The 21,910-nt window shown below is 45.3% G+C and overlaps 1 protein-coding gene across 1 annotated transcript; it reads right to left on the reverse strand.

The window, feature by feature from the left end:
* Window positions 1-18,308: 18,308 nt before the first annotated feature.
* On the reverse strand, window positions 18,309-21,910 carry LOC120686476 (disease resistance protein PIK6-NP-like). The gene is made up of 2 exons (XM_039968702.1): window positions 21,444-21,910; window positions 18,309-20,448 (listed from the first exon to the last, which is right to left on the reverse strand). The coding sequence occupies exons 1-2, from the start codon at window positions 21,699-21,701 to the stop codon at window positions 18,568-18,570; spliced, it is 2,139 nt and encodes a 712-aa protein (XP_039824636.1). The 5' UTR covers window positions 21,702-21,910; the 3' UTR covers window positions 18,309-18,567.

Below are 21,910 nucleotides of genomic sequence, written 5' to 3' on the forward strand. Positions count from 1 at the left end.
TCTTGCGACCACATATTGTAGGTGGTCGTTAGTCTTTGGTCGCTATTGCCCCATCCTCTAGTAGTGACCTACATTTCTGTCACTCAGAGGTAACCCTAGATATGTCATTGGCAGAGAACCAATCTTGCAATTTAACATCCTAGCCACTCTAATCTGTTCTTCTTTAGAGACCCCAAAGACTAAGACCTCACTCTTGTGATAATTTATCTTCAAACCTGACATCCACTCAAAACAATACAAGAGAGACTTCATATTGATTATAGTTTTGTCATCATGGGCCATCATGATTACTGTGTCATCAGCGTACTGTAAGTGTGTTAGACCCCCAGGAAAGATATGAGGAATGACCCCCTCAATGTGCCCTTTCTGTTTAGCTTTGCTGAGAATATGGTCGAGAGCATCTGTAGCCAGATTGAACAATAGAGGTGAAAGGGGATCCCCTTGTCTAAGACCTCTATGGATTTTGAAATATGGCCCATTTTCCCCATTAATGTTTATACAGACTTTCCCACCCCTTACTGTGCTCATTATCCAGTCAATTACCTGCTGTGCAAACCCTTTTTTCTCAAGAACTCCTTCTATAAAGTTCCAATCTATGCTATCATAAGCTTTCTCAAAGTCTATCTTCATCACCACACCCTGTAATTTCTTGTGGGACAACTCATGTAGTGTTTCATGAAGGATAACTTCCCCATCTAATATATATCGCCCCTTGATGAAAGCTGTTTGGTTTCTGCTCACAATTTTATCCATAAAGCCACTCAATCTGTCCATCATCAGTTTGGTGAATATTTTGAAGCTGACATTAAGAAGACAAATGGGTCGAAACAGCTTAACATTGTTAGCATCTTTGACTTTTGGAATCAGAGTGATCACCCCATAATTGAGTCTTTTGATGTCTAGATTCCCCAAGTAAAAATCATTAACCAACCTCATTAGATCTCCCTTTACTATGTCCCAACACCCTCTGTAAAAAGCAATATTGAAACCATCAGGTCCTGGAGCAGAATCCACCTTCATATCAAAAACTGCATGTTTCACTTCCTCCTCCAATAAAGAGGCGGTCAAGACTGCATTATCCTCGGGCTCAGCCTCCCATATTCCCCCCAAGCAGCCTCAAATAAAGTAACTTTAGTCTGATGTTGATTGCCAAATAAGCATTTATAATAGTTGTAAATTAGCCTCTGAATATGTTTAGGATCAGTGATATTTTCTCCATCTTCTTCAAGTAATAGAATAGATTTCTTCCTTCTCCTCCCATTAGCAGCTAAGTGAAAGAACTTTGTGTTGGAATCCCCTTCTAGAATCCATCTTTCCCCACCCCTTTGCTGCCAGTATAACTCCTCTGCCTCATATATCTCTTCCAGCTCAAGCTCAATTTGTTTCCTTTCTTCTATCGGCTCCTCTGTCCACTCATTCTCTTTACCTTGTTCATCTATCAGCTTCAGCTTGTCCAGCAATGTTTTTTTCTTTCTTTTGAATTCCCCTCTTAAGCTATCTCCCATATTTTTAGATTTTGCCTCAGAATACCCAGCAGCCCATGCCATTTGTTCAGAGAGTAAACCAGTTCAGGACTTTTGAGATGTCCCTCTCTCCATTTATCTTTCACCCTTTGTATAAATCCTTCTTGTTTCAGCCATTGTTTTTCAAAGAAGAATTGTCTCCTTCCTCTAATCTTGTCCCCTCCTGTGTCTAAAATCAGTGGGTAGTTATCTGAACCAAACCTGGTTAGGCTCTTCAGTGTACTCAGAGGGAAATTTTGCTCCCAATTTGTGGTGACCAAGACTATGTCTATATTGCTTCGTATTGGGTTCTTTTGAGTGCCTGTCCACGTGTATCGAACACCACTTCTTTTCAGTTCTCTGAGGTCCAAATGTTCTATGTAATTGTTAAAAGAATCCATCAACTTCATGTCCCCCTGGCCTGAGCTTCTATCTTCCACAGATCTTATTAGGTTGAAGTCTCCCCCAATCACATAAGGAAGAATGATTCTCTCACCCAGTGTTGTCAGTTCATGAATGAAAGAAAGGGAATGTGCATGCTGGGCAGGCCCATAAACTACAAATGTTCCATCTAAAATTAGTAAGTTCATTTCTGATTGTAGCCCCCAGGAAGAACTCTCCTTTTTCCCAACTCTCAACTTCTAGCACATCATCCTTAATACCTAACAAGATCCCCCCAAAATGACCTTTTGCTGGAATCCAGTCCCAAACAAATCCTCCCCCCAGGGTTGAGACACACAAGATCCTTCTCTGTGATCTCTTGCTCTATTGTTTCCTTAATGCCAACAATATCTAGCTGTTCCTTTGTAATCAACTCCTTTAGTTGCCCCACCCTTGATTTCTTACCTAAACCTCTAATATTTCAAAAGAGACCTTTCACTGTAAACTTATTCGTTTAAGCTCCCTACTCAACTTAGTGCTCCTCGCCTTAGAGCTTTCCCACCCCTTCTTATTTATCACAAATCCCCTTTTGCTGTTAGATACTCCACTCAAGTCCATGTTTTCTGATTCCAAAGCATGTAACACCTCTGCCCGTTTCTCCTCATGTTGTCTATAATTGGCCTCTAAAATCGTAGCTTTAGCTAGCTCCTCTAGTTTCATTACATCCAGAGAGACTTTGGTCTCTAATTGATTCCCCCCAAAGAAACATCACAATCTAAAGCAATTTGTTCTAAAGATTCATCCTCGACTGAATTTAAGACTGCAAAAGAATTAATTAAATTAGCATTCATACCTGAGACATGTTCTAGTATAGAGTCCTGAACCTCCCCCTGTAGAAGTCCTCCCTCTTTCTGCAGTCTGGAACTTTTTTTTGCTGCCACTGCTGGGATATTCCTTTTCTTCAACTTTCTTTTGGTGGATTTTGTGTTCTGCCACCCCTCCTCTTCTTCTATAGACATGTTTGATCCCTCCTCTATCAGAGTCTTGTTTTCTTGCTCCCTGTCAGAGTCTGTACCTTTCACAATCAGTTTTGGCCATTTATTTTTATCCATGAGACTTACCCCTTCCCTTGTGTTGACTTGGATTTTATCAGTCTTGGTGAAGGATCTAGTCTCCTCAGCATCTAAGATTTCAACCCTTGATCCCAGTTCCTGGAAACTCCCCTCACCTTGAGAATTTCGTCCAAGCAACTCTTGTGCCAGCCACCCTTCCAGCTCCCCTTCCTGGCTGAGTTTCGGTATTGGGATACCTTGGTTGAACATAGGAAGATCCTCTTTATCACACTGTGAGTCAGGAGATAATCATCATTTGTCACCTGAGTGTGTACTGGAGGTTTGTCAGAGCCCCATTCTCCATCGATATCCTGTAAATCCTCAAGTTCTCCCTGAATCTTCAATACTTTCTCATCAGCTTTGTTATCCATTATCCCATACTGGGGGGTCTCATTAGCTGCCATCTGCTTGCCAGAGGACTTGTCTAACCTTTTTTGTCCCCCATTACCCTCTTGTTGATTGTCCTTTTCATACTTTTTTCTCATTCTGTCCCATTCTAGTTCATTCTCTCTTGAATCATCCTCCTCCTCTTCTGAGTCACCATCTGGTTTCTTAGGTGGGTGATCTTTAGGAGTTGTTCTACCAGAGGTAGCTTCTGGTAAGAATTTGATGTCATAACCATCTTTCTCCAGAAAAATCTCAACAAATCCTCTGATTTTAGAGATATCTCTGACTTTAATTTTAACCCTTATAGGATCTTCTCTGATCAGGGACAGTTCATCCACACAAACAACCTCTCCAGCAAGTTCTGCAATAAACTTCACCACCTCCTTTGTTCTTGCCATGGAGGGAACACCATATAATCTAACCCATCCTGTCTGAAGTCTTCTTGTGATAACAGGGTCATCTTCAGATTTGGTCACTTTAGCAGAGATCTTATGCAACGCCAGCTCTATACTACAAGACCTTGAGAAAGTGTTCAGAATCAGCTTGTTGGGAAAAACAGCTAAAAAGTTGTATTTGTCCACTTGTCTTACTTTCCACTCCCACTTGTCATCAACAAGATTTTTTAGCTCCTCCTCTATGATCCCAGCAGTAGCTACCCCATTCAGGATCCTCAAGTTGCCAATATTCTCCATCTGAACTTTCTTCTGTACACCAGGAATTTTTAGACTATGAAAACCCTGACCTGGGAAGCCAAAACCCCTCATCAGTAAAGAACTTCCATGTGCCTATGGACATTGGATAGCCTCATGACCAGTGTCTTTGCATCTGAAGCAGAGAGGTGGATTTGTACAATTCTCCTGATGATGACCTTCCTGACCACACCAAAAGCAATGTCCTAAATCCTTAGGTTTAGACAGCCCTTTTGAAGCATCTAGTCCAGAAATGTTCCTATCCCTGAATGCCTCCCCCTTTCCTTTGCTCAGCTTGTCATCGCCCATCTCACCAATTTTGTCATGAACCGAAACGGAAGTTCTATTGCCCCCAAAATTCTCCCTATCCCTTGAGTTTCCAAAGCTAGAATTGCCCAAATTTGACCATTCTATCGCCCTACGCTTGAAATCTGCCCCCTCACCCCTCCTATCAAAATCTCCCTCAAATCTGCGTATCGAATTATGCAAATCATACCTCTCTTGATGTCGATCCCTGAGCTATAGTTCCCTTCTCAGATCTTCCTCTCTAAATCCACGCAGGTCTTCCTCACGGCGATCTCCATGATATCCCCCATCACTGTGGCGTCCATCGTACCCAGGATCCTCGAGGTTGCACTTCATCCCCTCTCCGTTGTTTCCCCATCGATTCTGCCTGGGGTAATTTTGATCCTTCTTTGGAGATCTCACCACACTCGCGAAGGATCTGGTTAGGGGCGGAGGTGATCTGGTTCTCACCACACATCGCGCTCTCCAGCCTTCCCTTCTGATCTCATCCGGATGGGCTGGGAATCCTTGGCATCCCTTTACTATTGGCTTGGGTACCCACAACCACCTACTTGTGGGCTCTGCTCTCCAGGAGTGTTCAAACAGATCAGTTATCGACCGCCCAAATCGGGTTTGCTTGTCTTCGTCTACCTTCTGCCCACCGCTGTTTTTGGTGTTCCCTGATTTTCGAATCTGTGAGAAAAACACTCGATCATCCTTCCCACGATTAGTACAAACATCTACCTCCCAAGGATCACCAACTTGCGGCAATGAACTCCCCTGTTTGGAATCCCAAACCGCTCGGCCTCTCACATCTGCAAACCCCCCTTGCAAAGGTGAAATCCCTTCAATATCATGTACTGAATGTTCATCAGAGCCACAATCGCATGAATTCCTTCTCACCTGATCTGGCGATGACTCACCCAAAGAATAGAAGAGATTCCGCTTGATATCTGTGGCTAGGCATTCAAGATTCACCGCTAGATCACTCCCTATGTGTCGCGGTTTCACTCCAAGCAATTCCTCTCTGTCAATTCGGCGGAAGATCTCAGTACAACCTCGTTGGTTCAAAGGAACTTCACTTCTTGAACCAGCCCTCACATTCGGGTGTCTCCCTCGCGACGGCCAGGGGAAGTCATCATGGAGAGAGCATGTAGGCCTCCCTTTGACGGCGCCTCCCCCGCTCCATGGCCCAGCCGGCGGCCATCTCGCTCGCGGGGGGCTCCGCTCTGACGAAGGGAAGTTTCCATCTCGTTCACTCCCCATCTTACTCATTTAGGCATGGTTTCATGTTCTTTGTGTTGATCTATTTGTTGAGAGTTAATGTAGAATGAAAGAGTAGAGAATGAATGATTGTGAATAGTTCTTCCAATAGTTGTTTCTTTTCAACCCTAGCTCTGTTTTTCTCACTTATTTTGCTCTCGTAACCGTAGCAGTGAGCCCTATCTTTCCATATGCTCTTTTAATCCTTTATTTCATTTTGATGTATTGTTCTTAGCTGTACTTGTTTTTTTTTGCTTGTATGGTTGTGCCCGATGATTGCTTCGAGTAGAAGGATCGTTGTTCGAAGCTTGAAGATCAAGTTTTCTAAATGAGCAAGAGCTGAGGAGCAGTAAGAGTAGCTTTTTGTTGGAGAAAGGTAAGTGACCCTAACCATCTTTCTATCTATGCTTATTCATAAGAATACTTTATTTAATTAGAATATGGAGAACCACCCAGGAAAACAGTACAACCACAATACTATATGGTTCTAGTCTTGGCTAATTAATTAGAAACTCTAGCTTGTGACAGTCTTACCGAAAGGTTAAGAGGGGATGGATCGATGGGGTATAGTCCGGTCCTCTTGGGGTAGCAGCCTTTGCTAAGGTGCTAACCATTAGGGAGGTTTATGTTCTGCTTTGATTTGAAACTTTAGTGGACCGTCATTTGTTAGGGAATCTTTGTAAAGGCCTCGTAGCATCCCTATGCAATCACACCTCGGAAGTGTGGTATTGTGCCTAGCCAGCACAAGCATGGTTGGGTTCAAAGTTCTTCAGAATTTTTACGCGAATTGTGGTGAAAGTGTACAACCTCTGCAGAGTGTAAAACTGATATATCATTCGTGGTCACGGTCAAGAGCGGCTTGGACCCTCACATGATCAATAAACTTAAAGATGGATTGAAATCATATTCTAGTTATTTCTTGTGGCCTTGCTGAGTACCAACCATAGATGTACTCACCCTTGCTTACTACTACTCAGAAGGAGACGGTGTATGAATCTGAAGATGTTGCTGAATTATAGACATACGCCCCAGTCGATTGCCTGTGAAGTTGAAGCCTTCGTTTCTAGGATAAGCTGTATAACTCTAATAATCTTTTAGTTATTTGTAATTCTCTTATTCATGATACTGTTATTCATTATTCACTTATAATGTCTCTATATGTATGGAATTTGACCCTGGCATACATATAGTTATGCATTCGGTTTTGTTCTGAAAACCGGGTGTGACATAGATGCATGGACGACGTGTGCTAAGAGGGAAAATTCCTGGTTGATTGCCCCTGTGTGTGCGGGTTTGTTGCCTACGAGGATGTCGGGTCCTTTAGAGGGTGTGTGTGACATCCCGGCCCAACAAGGATGAATTTGAGCCCACTAGTGGCCCAAATGTGACTAGCATGGCATGTGTGGGGAGTTGTCCCACCTTGCATGTTGAGAGTGAGTCTCACCAACATATAAACCCAAGTGACAAGTGCATTCCAACACTCGGGTTAACCCTTTTACACGAAGCGAGGATGAAAGCGTAAGCGGGGATGTGGGAGTGCATGTTTTACTCAACGTGCGAGTAGAACTGAGCCATATTTAGGACTGGGACGTTACATACCCCATTACATTAGGATAATGATTTCCATGAAGAATGGAACTTGTAACTTTTCTTTTATTAGTCTGAAAATATGTATGGGTGGATGGGTTTTTGCCACTGCAACCCCAATAGAAGCCCAGCAAGCTTTGGCAAAATTGCATCGTAGGAAGAGATGTGAGACATTTTCAATTTTCTGCAGGATACAGAGATCACAGGTGTAGGATTCCAAATCCGTATTCCTTCTCTGTAACATTTCTCTTGTGCTTAAGCGATCCTTGAGCAGAAACCAAAAAACACCTTATGTTTCATTTGACATTTTGAAATCCATAACCATCTAAAGATTGGATGAACTAGTCTGTGGCCAATGATTTCAGAATAAGCTTTTGCCACCGAGAAATTGGGACTTCCCCAAACATAAGACCAAATGTCTTTGTCGGAGTTGGGCTCGAGATTGTTCATGGTACAGTCAAGTTCGTGGAATTGTAAAAAGGCCTGAGTGGAGAGGGGAAGATTGAAGTTTTGTATGAAAGGGGTGATAGACTCCGCCTTTTGAAAAGAGATATCCTTGTCCTTGGCAAAAGAGAGGAGCTCAGTGAAATCACTTGCTAGAGTCTGGCCATTCCATTTGTCTTTCCAGAGAAGGACTGTTGATCCATTTGCTACTGTGATAAAAGACAGGCTCTTGAAAACATTCAAAAGTTTCAATAAGTCCCTCCACCCGAATGAGCCTTTTTTTTTCTTTTCTCTAGGTAAGTTATTAGTGTAGTAGCTGTTCCACACCAGATTGACCCAAGGGATATCATCTTTCCAGAAAAATTTGTGGAGGAATTTAAGCAGAAGAGCAATATTATGAGCTATAAGATCAATGATTCCTGTAACACCCCAGTGTTAATTTTTGGGTTAACCACATGCTTTAGTCACTAATCATGGGCCTAAGCTTGTCATTAGCATTAATCAAGTATGCATAGTATATTTCAACCTTGGCCGAGCTTAAATCGCGTTTTTCTCCCAAATCCAAGGTTCAAATCAAGTTTTTCCCAACCTCAAAGTTGTAGATCTTTCCTTCTTTTATAACTTTTGTTTTGGCCAAAATTCGAGTTTCAATGCAAAATTTTGAGTTTTCATTGGTCAAAATTGGGTCAAATTCAAGTCAAAATTGTTGGAACCGGTTCCCTGTTTCACCTACTCCCGAGTGCCCATGCTGTGCGCCCATGCCGTCGACCCCCACGCGTCGCCGATGGTGATACTCGATCTTTGTGCGGCTGCACCCTTATCCACTCCCGACGCCCCATTCTGCCCTCTCCCTCTCTCCTTCTTTCTCCTCCAGTTTGGGTCGAGCCGAGCAGGATCCGAGCAGAGCCACCGCCCTGTCATCAAGTTCGGCCAACTCCGGCCATCGTTCACCGATTCCTACCACGAGCGCCTCCCCAACCTCATCCTCCACCTCCACCGTGCAACACCGAGCCCAGCCGAACTTTCCCTCAGCCGAATCGGGCCCTCCACAGCCCGATCGCCATTGAAGCTACATCGAGCTCCTTCCCCAACGCCGATGACCTCCTCCCGGCCCTCTTCCTCGCCTTTCGACCCCCAAAATCAACTTCCCGGTGAGTCCTTGAACTCCCCGGCACTTCTCCCCACTCGTTTGTGCACCACGTTGCCGAGAACAGCACGCCGCTGCGCCAGATGCACCACTGTTGCTTCCGGTGGAAATTTCTGGTAGGGAGCCGGAAATTTCCGTCGCATGGGCCGGAGATTTCCGCCGTATATCGGAAATTTCCGTCGCATGGGCCGGAGATTTCCGCCGTATATCGGAAATTTCCGTCGCATGGGCCGGAGATTTCCGCCGTATATTGGAAATTTTCGGTAAACATGCCTCCGACTGGGAAAACCGGAGGTTTTTGGTGATGCACCGGACATTTCAGCAATCTGGACCGGAAATTGTCGCCCAAACCGGAAATTTCCGCTTTGTACCGGAAATTTCCGCTGTGGGTCGGAAATTCCGGACTGTGCCCGACTAAAACGTCCATAACTTTTTACTCCGGACTCTAAATTCAATGATCTTGGACTCTATGGAAAGCTTATTTAGAGGGCTATCCAACCCAACTAAAAACAAGCCCCAATTCCACACATTTAAAGTTTTGGGTTGAGCTATTTCTATCATGTTAATTGCATTTCATATGCATAATCATTCATAGCATCATTTCTCACCCATGCATCTTTCATTGCACCTGTCTAACTCTTGCATGGAATCATCTTTTCATTTGTGTAGACACCGCAAATGACGTAGTCTATGAGTTGGTCGCTAAGCCGGTCTAGGAGCAGCCGGCAGAAGATCAACGGGGCGAAGAAGCCACTGAGCAAGCTCCGAAAGAAGTAGCTAACCCCGCTGACCTGCAAGGCAAGCCCTGGAGTATGACCCATAATTTAAAATTATGCAATGTTCTTAATTATGTATTTGGGCATTAAGTTTTATAGGAGTTGATTGGAACTTTAGATGCATGATCCCTAGGTTTCCTCGGTCAATCTACTAGTATGAGTAGCTCGTTAGTACCACCATGCTTAATTAGGGTTTGGTAGAAGTTGAGTGATTCCCTGTCACTCGCAAGATATAGGACTTATTAGTTATGATCAAGTTACTTGAGAATGAAGCAATAAGGAAGGAAAAATGGAGACTAGGCGGAGATGAGTTTGGTTATGGATATGAAATGGAAGGAAAGTAAGCCTCCACCTGTGTCGATTGAGGACCGTACCATTGTTGGCATTGTTGATTGAGGATTGAACAGTACTAACCATATGCCGGAAGTAGGAGGTAGTCCAAACCAGTAAACTAAATGTTTGATTTGCAATGATAATTTGAATTGCGACCCGCTACTTGGGGCGTGTGATGATGGCAGGTGTTGTAGTCGCCCTCGGGTTCACTGGGTGTTCACCGTGTGGGGCTCCTCACCTGGGTTTTGGTAGATGTGGTTCAGATGTTGGGCTGATGATGGGAACAATTGACATGTGTGGCCTGGTGTGGCGTGCACGCGTCATGTGTGTTAGGTCCACCTTGCAAGGTTAAATCGGATCGATTCGCCGTGACTCGCGGATATGAGAGCCTTGGTCACTGTGTCACATAATAGTAAAAGATTGGAATGAGAATGGAATAAAGATGATTTGATTGTGATACCCTAGGAGGATTAATCTAGTATACCATGCTTGCTCTAGTTATTCCTGCAAACCTAGTTTGTACTTGCTGCTTTAACCTGAGCCAAAAAAAATGTTGAAAGTAAGGATCCACTGTTACTAGTTTTCTAGCAAAACAAACCCAGCAACCAAAAGCTTTGCATGATTAGGAGTCAGCTAAGTATAGTCCATAGTCAGGTAAGCCTTGTGAGTATTAGTATACTCAGGGTTGTTGTTGTTACCCATATGAGCAAGTTTTGTTCCCGCTGACTTTGAGGAGATCTTTGCGTCTTGGACTGGACATCCTCTTCCTTCTAGTCGTATCGTCAAGTGGGTCCCATCTTCTCCTTGAAGTTCGGGCAGGATGGTAGCACATCGGTGGGCAAGATGTGAAGCTAACCTTGTATCGTTGTTCATGTTTTAGCTTTGGATCTCCTATTTTAATTTTTGTTGCGTGTTGAACTCTGTAATTTTGTATTTCAAACTTATATGTAAAACTTGTGTTGTAAATTAATTTGAGAATCCATGTATGTCGGTGTTTAACCGCTAAGCCTACTCAGGGATACCCTAAGCAGTAGGATTGTAGGTAGGGATCGACTAGCTCTGGAACCCAATGGTGCAAGGAACACAAAGATTTAGACAGGTTCGGACCGCGAGATGTGTAATACCCTACGTCCTGTGTGGTTGTTTGTATTGCCTTGGAGGTTGATATATTTCGAGGGGGTCCCTGCCCGCCCTTATATAGCCTGGGGGGATAGGGTTATATGGAAACTCCTAGCCGAGTACTGTTGGAGTCCTACTTCAACTGGATCGGGTAGTTTCCTTATACTCTGTCTAGTCCTACGCCCATCCGGATGGTTACAATGGGATAAGATACATGCTGTGTGCTATTACTTGCTATTCCTCCTTCGTCTCTACATCAATTGAGGGCGTTCTAGGTGGCCTGCCGACCCTAGAACAACCCTACGTGCGCTTGCCCCGACGGGTCTTTCCAAGCTAGTGTTCGTAGGCTTCGTCACCGATTTCGCCGGCGGCGACCGGTCTGATCGCTCCATGAGACCGGTCTGACCGGTTTGTGCGGCGGCGGTGCATTGCGCGCCTTTGCTCGCTGCACGTTCGAGTGCGTCCGTGTGTTGGGCGTAATTTGCGTCAGCATACTTTTTGGCGACTCCGCTAGGGAAAGAATCAATCGGCTACCATGGCCTGTAAAAATCCTAAACCTAGCAATGTTAATGCCGCCAACATCAAGAGACTGACTGTTCAGCAACTTTCGGCCGAGGTTCTTGATGACATCCAAAAGAAGATCAGAGAGGAGAAGGAGAAGGAGATCCAGAAGCTGGAGGAAGAAGCCGTGAAGCAGTACATCTCGCACTTCTCCATCGACCGTCAAGGGAAGGTCACAACGGATGCCGCATTCGATGCTTCATAATTTGAGGTACAATTCGATGAGAACGAACAGCCTGTTCTTAATTCAGAAATAGCTAATGCTATAGATAATGCTGTTTCATAATTTTTCTAAAATCATGATCTACCCGTTAGAGTAGGTTTTGGTGTGATTTGGATCTTATTTGGATACTTTTATGCATGTTTGCACTTTGGCCCCCTTAGTAATCTGTAATTGCGAATAGGCCCTTAGCGAGGAGGAGCTGATCGATGCCCCGGACACCTAGAGGACCCAGAAGGACGTACTGGACTACGATAAGACTCCGAAGACCTAGGACGACTACGAGAAGTCTCAGGTTCATGCCCATCTATTATTTGATTACCTATTAGGCATTGCTTGCTAGAACTGCTATCGCTTTATTACTGTTATGGGATGAACCAGCATAGCCAATTGAGTGTCCTTATTCCTTGAACTCCTAATATAAACCACGTTTGAATGGTTGATATGCTTGCATGTGTATGTGTGGGATTTCCTCGTGATATGATAGTCTTGGCGTGTGTGGAGATCCACCATATCAGGAGTTGGTGACTAGGGCTTTTAGCAGGGGGCGAGCAAGTTGACTTTGCTGGGGGTGTGTGTTGGCACACCCTGTGAGCACCTGTTGCGGGTGCATGTTTGTGTCGTTGGACACGGTTGGACTTTTGAGGTGTTTTGTGGGCCTTACCTGTAATGGGTGCCAGTCACGGACCGCTGTGTCGGATACGCATGAGGACGGAGATGCTCGCCCCGGCATATAAGGAACCGGTTGGTGTAATTATGATTAGTGGGACTTTGTGAGCGTGCACACCACTTATCCACAATGCGGGTGGATCCGGTCCGAGGCTCGTAAGCGTGGTGCCAAGCCTGTAGGCGGATGTAGTATCAGTGCAGGGGGAGCAGGTGTGGACCTGACGTTCCCTGATTCGCAGGATTCATGGGAATCCTATTCTAGATGGCTTCACAGTCCCGGGGCGACCTCTTGTGAGAGAACGCGCCCAAACTTGGGAAAGCAGGATGGTGCCATGGCTACTAGTTCTTGTTCTCAATAGACCGGTGTCTCGATGTCAGTCGGCTGGCCTCCGGCTGGCAGCGATTCGAGTGGGTACAGGTGTACAACCCCTGTAGGGTGAAAACTATACATATAGCCGCGTACTCGGTCATGTACATTCCTACTCTTCTGTTATTTCCATTAGTTAGTGTGACTTGATACTTTTCTACCTCCCTATAGTCTACTTTCCTACTTGGATAGCAGCTGAGGTGTGAGGAGAGGGAGTTCTCGCACCGACTTGGTTATCAGGGACTTGGGTGAGTCTCGGAGGTGTGAGTTGACCGGGAGTCTGGGATGGCGGAATGGAGTCCGGGATGCCGGAATGGCCCGCATCAGGTGACTTGGCAGATGCTATACTTTGTTGATGCTACACATAGGAAACCTTAGCCTTATCCGTTGACTATTTCTTATACCATAATGCATCCACTTAAAGCTTGCATACGGATGGTGACGTGAACCTATCCCGTCCTTGGGGATAGTTTGGTAGATGTAGGATCCCACTCAAAGATCGACGATGACTTTGAAGGATGGACTAAGGACGACTCGTGCTTCGCTCAAGTTTGCCTGTGGATGAAAGAAGACGTCAAGATGGAGGATACCCCAGAAGTCTTGCTACCGCTTCCGAGTTCTGTTTGTTTCCTCTTAGCCCAATGGGCTTGTATCAGAATTTCGTACCACAATCCACTGGATTATGTAATAATTAAACCTTTGTTGTGTTTTATCGTGAAGTATGACTGTGATATGTAATTGAAATGTGTTCTGTATGTGATAGCTACTGATCCAGGGACTATCACGACGATACAGGGAGTCGGGTTGTCCGTTCGACAACCCGGTTCGTTTCACTGATTTGCACGCCTACCCTGCAGTTTTGGCACATTTGTTTTCCAAGTACCCTCTTCCGGACGTTTTGGCTTGAAAGTTCCGAGCTGCTCCCTGGGCCGGTCTGACCGGTAGTTGTACTCGGTCTGACCGGTCTGACCGGTTGATGCTACCGGTCTGACCTGTTGCGCCTGGGCAACATGCTGATTGGAGGAACTTGCTTGCCCCCCGGGCTTAGGAGCATTAACAAAAATCCTCAAAGTCGGCTTCCCATCAGGAGTCTTCTCAGCAACGACTTCTCGGGCCAGAATCTTATCATTTGCATTTATCGGCCTTGGATCTCCAATCACCACATTCTTCCCTTGAGCCCCTTCGGCTTGCTCCGGCCGAAGGAGAACCTTTGGATTATTCAGTTCCAAAGTATGGACAGGGAAGGGAGTCTTGTCTACTTGCATATCAGAAAGCACCAATCGTCTTTCATCTACAACCGATTGGATCTGTCGACGGAAAACATTACAATCATTAGTAGCATGTGAGAAAGAATTATGCCACTTACAATATGCATGCCTTTTTAGTTCTTCCGGTGACGGTATAGCATGAGACAAACGAATGTTTCCATGTTTAAGTAATTCATCAAAAATCCTATCGCAGTTGGAAACATCAAAAGTAAATTTCATCTCATTATGCCGATTCTTTTGAACCGGCTTAAGCGAAGGACACATAGAAGGTTTGTCATTTGACGGCCAAACAAATTCAGCGGCGTACACTCCCTTTTCCACATCGTTCGAACCGTCGAAATCATTCTCAACAACATAAGTGTTAGACCGATGAGGCTTAAAGGAATCTTTAGAATTTTTATACTTAAATTCGACACCAACAGCTCGCATTTGCAAATGATTAACCGTAATGAAATCAAAACCTTCAAGTTTCTCTTTCAAATAAAAATGCAAGCCATTAAATGCCAAATCCGCCAAATCTTTTTCCGAAAGAGACGAATTGAAACAACGGTTTTTCAAAGCTTTAAACCTCTGGAAATAATCCAAAACCGATTCATCTCGGTTTTGTCTAACCGATGTTAAATCTAGCAATCTAACTTCGGATTCCCCACTAAAGAAGTGATCATGAAATTTGCGCTCTAACTGATTCCAATTTAAAATCGAACCCGGCGCAAGCAAGGAAAACCAAGAGAAAGCGGTTCCGGTCAAAAATAAAGGAAATAAGCGAACACGCAAAACATCGTTAAGACCCGCTTCTCCTAATTGCAAGACATATTGGCTAACATGCTCCCAAGTCGTACGAGAATCTTCACCATTAAATTTCACAAATTCGGGAACGCGCCAACCAGTAGGATATGAAACGAAATCAAACTCTGGAGGATACGGCTTTTGATATAAACGTGACCCACCCATATCAATCCCAAGTTTAGATTTAAGCACACCGGCCAAATCCTCTTTAAACCCGCTGAAATCGGCCTGATAAGTACCGCTGGCCGATGCATGCGAAGAGGACGAAAAACATTGCGTGGTAGGACCGGTGTATATCATGTTTGTGTTAGGAATCGGCCCTCGGTGAGGTCCAGATCCCTGCTGCAATGTAGTATGAGGCCCGGCATGCATCACTATCTCATTGGTTCGGCTAGGGACGGCCGAACCGGGAATAGAAGCGTGCGGTGCAGAGGGCACCGGACACTGTCCCGTTGGACCGGTCTGACCGGTCGAGGAGACCGGTGGGACTGGCGGCGCGTGGACAGTAGATGGCAATGGTGTTTGCCCTGGAAACAAGTCCGGCGGCATCCCAAAGAATTGATCTTGGGTAGCAGATGTGCCAGCCGAATTCGTGTCTGGAATATAAGTGCCACCTTCGACACTTTTGCCCTTTTTAAGTGCCTCAATCTGATCATTAGGCCCAGCAAAACTCTCTCCCGCGACTACTTGTGCAGCAGATATTTTCGATTCTACCATAAGAGAGAAGTGCTTAACTAATTCAGAGGGATCATTAGGAAGTACCTCGACCTTGTCTTGGTTCATCTTGAATGATGGCATCACGAACTCCCTGACCCTCTTAAATAGGCCTCCTCATTCCTTCTTGAATCCCTGAAGGAAGTGCTCCCTCAGGTGCTCTTAAGCGAAGAGGTAGGCCTTGCGCTCGTCTTCAGTGAGCTCCTCCATGGTCGCCTTGATGATGTTGTCGTTGTGGATTTCACCATGAGTACCCATCTTTCCAGAGAAGTTAGATTAGATTGGTTTTAAAAACCAGATTAATCTGTTCCCCAGCGGAGTCGCCAAAAAGTATGTTGACACAGAATCGCGCCAACACACTCGAATGCGCTAGAACAAGCAACGATCGTCAGAACGATCAACACAGCGAAAACCCTGGGCGGCCCGGTCTGACCGGTTTCGCCGACCGGTCTGACCGGTGCAAGCAGGGAACTCGCGAATACCTAGAACAGCGAGCTCGGGAGGGACCCCGTCGGAGCTCGTGAACGTAGGGTTGCTCTGAGATCGGCAGGCCACTCAGAACGTCTTCAAACGCCGTCGAGACAAAGGAAGAAAGCAATCTAGGGTTGGAAAAGGCTAGGGTTTGAGAGATAAAAAGTAATGCGATTTTTATATTGATTCGATTGGGAACAACCTCAATCGGCCTTAGCCTTTATATTTATAGGCCGGGGAAGACGTACCCCTTCACGAGTAGGATTACATGAGGACTCTTTACAAAAAACCTAATTCTACTCGGACTGCACTGACTAGACCGGTCTGACCAGTCGACCCGACTGGTCAGATCGGTCGGCCTCGGCAGGTGCCAAATTTGGCTGTCAACAGCTAGCTCCGAGGACCACGACTAATGTGTCCTGGCTTCACTACGAAGAAATTAATTAATAAGCAGATAGTGGAGGGAGGAGTCATGCTCATGCTGGCGTCCTGCCATGAACAAAGGTCATCGATCAGTCATCAGACTCAGCAGAGACAGCCAAGTAAATTAGAGAGACCTGCACAGTAGAGACAGCCAAGTCATGGTGGTTGTGGGTCGTCCCCTCGAGCACAACAATCGCTGCAAAAGCTGCGCACCCACGCCGTCACCCTCGCGCCGTCGCCGTCGCCACCAGTGCCTTCTTTATGCTGTCAAGAATCAGACAGTGCAGGCCAGGACCAGATGACGGCGGCAGATGATGACGATCCGCCGGCACAGCCGGCAGGGAGGACGATGAAAGGCCGGGCACTGGCGGCGAGAGCATCTCCCGCAACAGGTTCAAGGCGGACGCCAAGAGCTTCTTCAGGACCGGCGATTTGTGCGATTTGCTTTTGATACATCGCAGAAGCTCCCGGCATCATGCCCCCACCTTCCACCGGCTCCGGCGCAACCTGCAAAGATTTTCAGATAGACCAAAAGCATTGAAACATGCTACACGTGAACTAAAATATGAGAAGCGGGTCAAAAGCAAGCATTCAAAGCCATCATGAAGATATTATGATATGATCAGGTGGCAAAAGCATACAAGTGAATGTTTAGCATATTTTAGATATATATCACCACATAAGCACGCAACTAGCTAAAAGACCACTTTGGCAAAGATCAACTAGTTCATAAAAGCTCACACAAGGATAACTAGTTCTGAACAAAAGATCATTGCTAACACATGCAAGGCATTCCTACTCATTTCCCAACTCACTGGAACCATGAGCCTACTTCTATGGCAAGCACATGTAACAGCAAAGCAACCTGGTATAGGGTTTGGCAACAAAAGCCAGGAGCAGCCGTCGGGTTCTCCAGAGCGGAACGAGCGAAGTGCTTATTCAATTTCTTCATCTCCATCTTGATGTCATCCATGGTGCCCTCGATCTCTGAGAGCCATGACTCCGTAGTGCCGACGGCCTTCTCCAGAGCGGAGAGGCGTATGTCCTAAGTAGTCTGAAGATCTGAGAGCTGTTGCTCCCAAACCGAGTCCCGATAAGAAAGGCGCTTGGTCCAGGCCAGGTCATTCTGGTTGAAGCGCTTGGTGAGCTCATCAGAGAAACGCTTGGACTCGTCGAGGAGAAGCTCGTGCTCAGGATTCATTGAGCCTCGACAACGTTGGAAATGGGTGAAGTGGTCGTGACGGTGAAGGGAATCCAGAACTGGAGAATTGAGCCACAAATTGACTCAATGAGGAAGGGAATTACAAGATTCCAAGATGAGTAGATGTCTATCGATTGGAAGAGCTCAACCGGATCCGTTGTTGAATCAATCGATGGAATATGCAAAGCAACCAAATTGGACCCGAAATCGAACGGATCTGACAACAATTGTTAGGACATCAGAGATAGAGGAAGGGAAAAACGAGGACGGAAGCACAAAAACGAGATCGAATCGGGCAAGAAATCGAGATCAAGAGGAGAAGAATTGGCGAGGAAGCCACGAGGACACCTTGTCTCGGATGGAGTTTTGATACAAATTGTTCTCTCCCTTATATCTCTCACAAGATATGCTTAAGTAGTTGCTCACGCTACACGCACACCTCAACTCACGTGTCCTCGCACTCTCCCAAGCCCACACGCCTCCAACATACTTGCCATTGGGCTGTACAGCCCGCTTGCTTCGGCGCGGCCCATCAACATCTTGAGCTTCTGCATTACTGGAGTTGCTAACATCTTTCCAGAAGCACTTATCAAAAGCCATGTATAAGTTGAAAAATAGAGCCATGTATAAGTTGTAAATAAGAGGTAGCAAAAGATAATACAAAAGCCATGCACGTACACGAATCAGGGCAATCAATTTCTGTTTCATGTAATAAGGCATGCGCCCTCTATATTGGAGGCATTAGCTGATCGTTATTAGCCAAAAAAGCAAACCAACAATGTCCAAACGGCCAAACCTATCAACTGGGCCGAGAATATTTTGATAACATGTTTTCCAGGGCAACTCATGCAGCTAACCCTATTCAGGACGAATTCGAACGTGGTTCCACCTTGAAACCAGGCTTGTTTTGATGCTTACCAAGTTGGCTCCGCATATCTTGCTCCACTTTGTTATCATAGGATCCTTTAAGTAAGACTTCCCTGAGAATTTGTAGCTTCTCTAGCCCTGAAAAGTTCAAGGTTGGCACATTATTACAGCAGCGGATCTTCAGGACCTCAAGCCTAGGCATTACATGATCCCCAAATGTAACAGACTGTAACCTTGAGTTGCAAGCAATCTCAAGGACCCAGAGCTGCCGGAAACTTGTCCCCCCCCTGAACCGGAGCTCGCCATATTCAAACTCCTTGAAAGAAAGACACAGAATGTTTAGGCTTGTTAAGTCCTTGAGGAGATCCACCTCATGTTGCCTTATCATAGTCAGCCGTAATTTCAATTTTCTGAGATTGGACAGCAGCTTGATCCATGGCGGCAACTTGTCTATTTGTCCGTATAGCTTGAGGCTCTCCAGTTTCTTGGGAGGCGGGGAAATGGCATCCAGGCAGCCAGCTTGATTCGTGCCGAGCCACAGTGACAAGGATTCCAAATGGGCGTGATCTGAGATGGCACAACACAACTCCTTACAGTTTTCCCGTTTGACGCCAGACACTCCAAGCTTGCGCAATTGGGTAAGGTTCTTGAGCTCTTCCAGGATAGCTGACCCACTTGCAACACTGACGTCGATGACGCTGATATTGTGTAAGGCCGTCATTTTCCCGATCCCTCGAGGCACCACAACGCCACCATTATGAGAGTCAGGAAGCAGCCGTCCGCGGTGTGTCCACAACTCTGGCAACACCAAAGTAGCAGCACGACGAAGCCTGCTCATCGACAGTGTTGAAGTCACTGCTGTTTCTGGCTGCGGCGGTGCTAGGCTGTCAACAATGCTGGTGTCATCATCTAGTTGTACAGTAGTACCGGCACGAATATGCTGCAGCTTCTGTAGCTTGGTGGTGCTTGCTGGGAGCGTGACAACCGAGGTGTGTCTGATATCCAGAGTCTGAAGCTGCCTCAGGGCACCAAAGGAATCTGGGAGACGAGTGATCTCTTTGCATCCTCTTAGGGAGAGGAACTTGAGGCGAGGCAGCAGCTTGACCATCTGCTCGAGGTCACCATCTGTCACTGATGATGTGTCCTCCAGATCCAGCACCCGGACTATCCTCATCTTGTCAGAGATGAAGAAGGACTCCCACTCACCAAAAACCGTGAGTGACCGCAGCCGCGAGAAGTCGATGCTCCCATACACACTCATGTCTCTGTCCCAGGTGCTCCCTATGGTGAGATGCCGTCCTGTGTGTTGCGAATTCACACTGCAGTGCCCCTCCAATTCAAACACGAGGTTCTCTTCCATCGACCGTGAGATAATGTACTCACGGAAGAAACCATTGACTTGGCACAAGGGCATCCTCATGAAATAGGACAGGCTTGTGGATCCCGGCACCTGGATCATGTTTAGCTTGCAGAGGTCGAGAAAGGACTCCTCTGCATTCTCCTCAGCGGTCCTTTCTTTGGTGTCCCTGGAGTAACCTTCCGCAATCCACCGTCGCACCAAACGGCTCCGCCGAATTTTGTGGTTCACAGGGAAGATTGACAGATAGAAGATACAGGGCTTGAGCAAATCTTCACAAGAATGGAAGTATGAATGGACCCAGTCAAACAGACCCCTTAAACTACCGAATGCTGGGTGGGTCTCCAACGTCCCCATAAAGTTGTCATCATTGTCGATGCTCCATCCTTCAGCCATGAAGTTGCCTACAGCAACAATCACTTGGGGTAGTCCGCCGCACTTGTGTAGGAGAATTTTTGCTTGCTCAATGTCCGCGGGGCTCGGGTCAGAAGGCCAGCTACTCCAACGACTCGTAGATGCCTGTCATCAAATGAATTTGAAAATAAGCATCTACTAAACCCAACGAAGAATTTAAGAATAAGAATTATTGCAACTGTCATCCAATTAATGAATTTATAAGAATAAACAAAGCATAAGGCTTTCAGTGATTTACATGATCAAAATTTGTGTCTCCCATCACACTCACACATCAAGACGTGTCCAGGAGATTTTGGCAATTATTTACGTCTAAACTATGCGCGTGAGGAATAACAGATGTGCAACATTTCGGAGTTTGTGTTACGAAACAAAGTGAATAAGACACCAATTGCAACTTTGTTCAATATGCAATTGCAAATGGTAGTACTAGTCGGGTGCAAACATGGATTACTTAAATTGCAATATGCTCATTCACTGTTCAATCTATGCGCACACCTTATTTGCAACCCGAGAAAAACTGGTCTCAATCTGATATGCATACTATTACTTGCAACCTCACAAGCTACAAGTGTGTGTATTCCAAATTATGTAGTAGCATTAAAGTGATTGATTATTCCTACTACTCAGGCTGTGGGTGCTCATCTTTCCTACACTGATTTTTTTGATTTTTTTCCTACATATATAAACAATATTCCCTTTGTTCCAAATCGTAGGTTGCTTTGATTTTTTTATACATAAATTTCACTGTGTATATAAATAAAGCCTATGTTTAGATGCATAGAAAAAATTATGCACAAAAAAAATCCAGAACAACCTACCTATAATTTGGGACGGGGGGAGTATATGTACATACACGTATGTAGGAGCATTAAGTTGTCAAAATATGTATCTATAGCCTTCCTCTTTGATTAATTAACCTTGATTAGATATATGCTATACGCTGATATGGCATGCGTGAGATTTTAGTGTAAAACTGTAAATGACTTCGTCCCGCTCCTACTTAATAATATGTAAGCATAGCACTTATGTAAAATTCTAAATAAATCGCTATAACAAATAATAAATTTGGTCATGTAGCTTGTTGTGATTAAAATTACCGTTCTTATCAAGAGATCAAGCGCGTCGTCAATTTCTAGGCCTTCGACATTCCACCAATTATCTTTTGAACAATATGTGGCGACACTTTCTTCATATGAAATGACAAGGATACGGCTTCGGTTATCACGTTGAAAGGCCAAGGCAGCTTTTATCTGGTCCCAGTCTTCCGTGGATTGCAGACCATCAATAACGATGAGACACTTATAATTTTGTAGAAGCTCACGACATTCTTGAACCGGGTCTTTGATTCTAAACATGCTGCCATGTTGGAGAGATCCCGAGTGGAAATCCAAGAGTAATCTCCAAGAAAATTCCCTTAAATTGAATGGACGAGGTACATCAACCCAACCAAACTTTTTAAAAGTTCCCTGAATCACTTGCTTGTAGTAGACATGTTTAACAATATATGATTTGCCAACACCAGCAATCCCGTACACAGGGCGCACCACCGGCGATTCGTCACGAA

The sequence above is a fragment of the Panicum virgatum genome, chromosome 8N (assembly GCF_016808335.1).
Source record: "Panicum virgatum strain AP13 chromosome 8N, P.virgatum_v5, whole genome shotgun sequence".
Classification (NCBI taxonomy): Eukaryota; Viridiplantae; Streptophyta; class Magnoliopsida; order Poales; family Poaceae; genus Panicum; species Panicum virgatum.

What these genes read in the sequence shown, in the direction of transcription:
- LOC120686476 (XM_039968702.1), bottom strand. Translation starts at nt 21,701, where the DNA reads ATGTTTAGAATCAAAGACCCGGTTCAAGAATGTCGTGAGCTTCTACAA. An exon ending in TTGATCTCTTGATAAGAACG is followed by an intron (nt 20,449 to 21,443) that starts GTAATTTTAATC and finishes ATTTGATGACAG; the next exon opens with GCATCTACGAGTCGTTGGAG.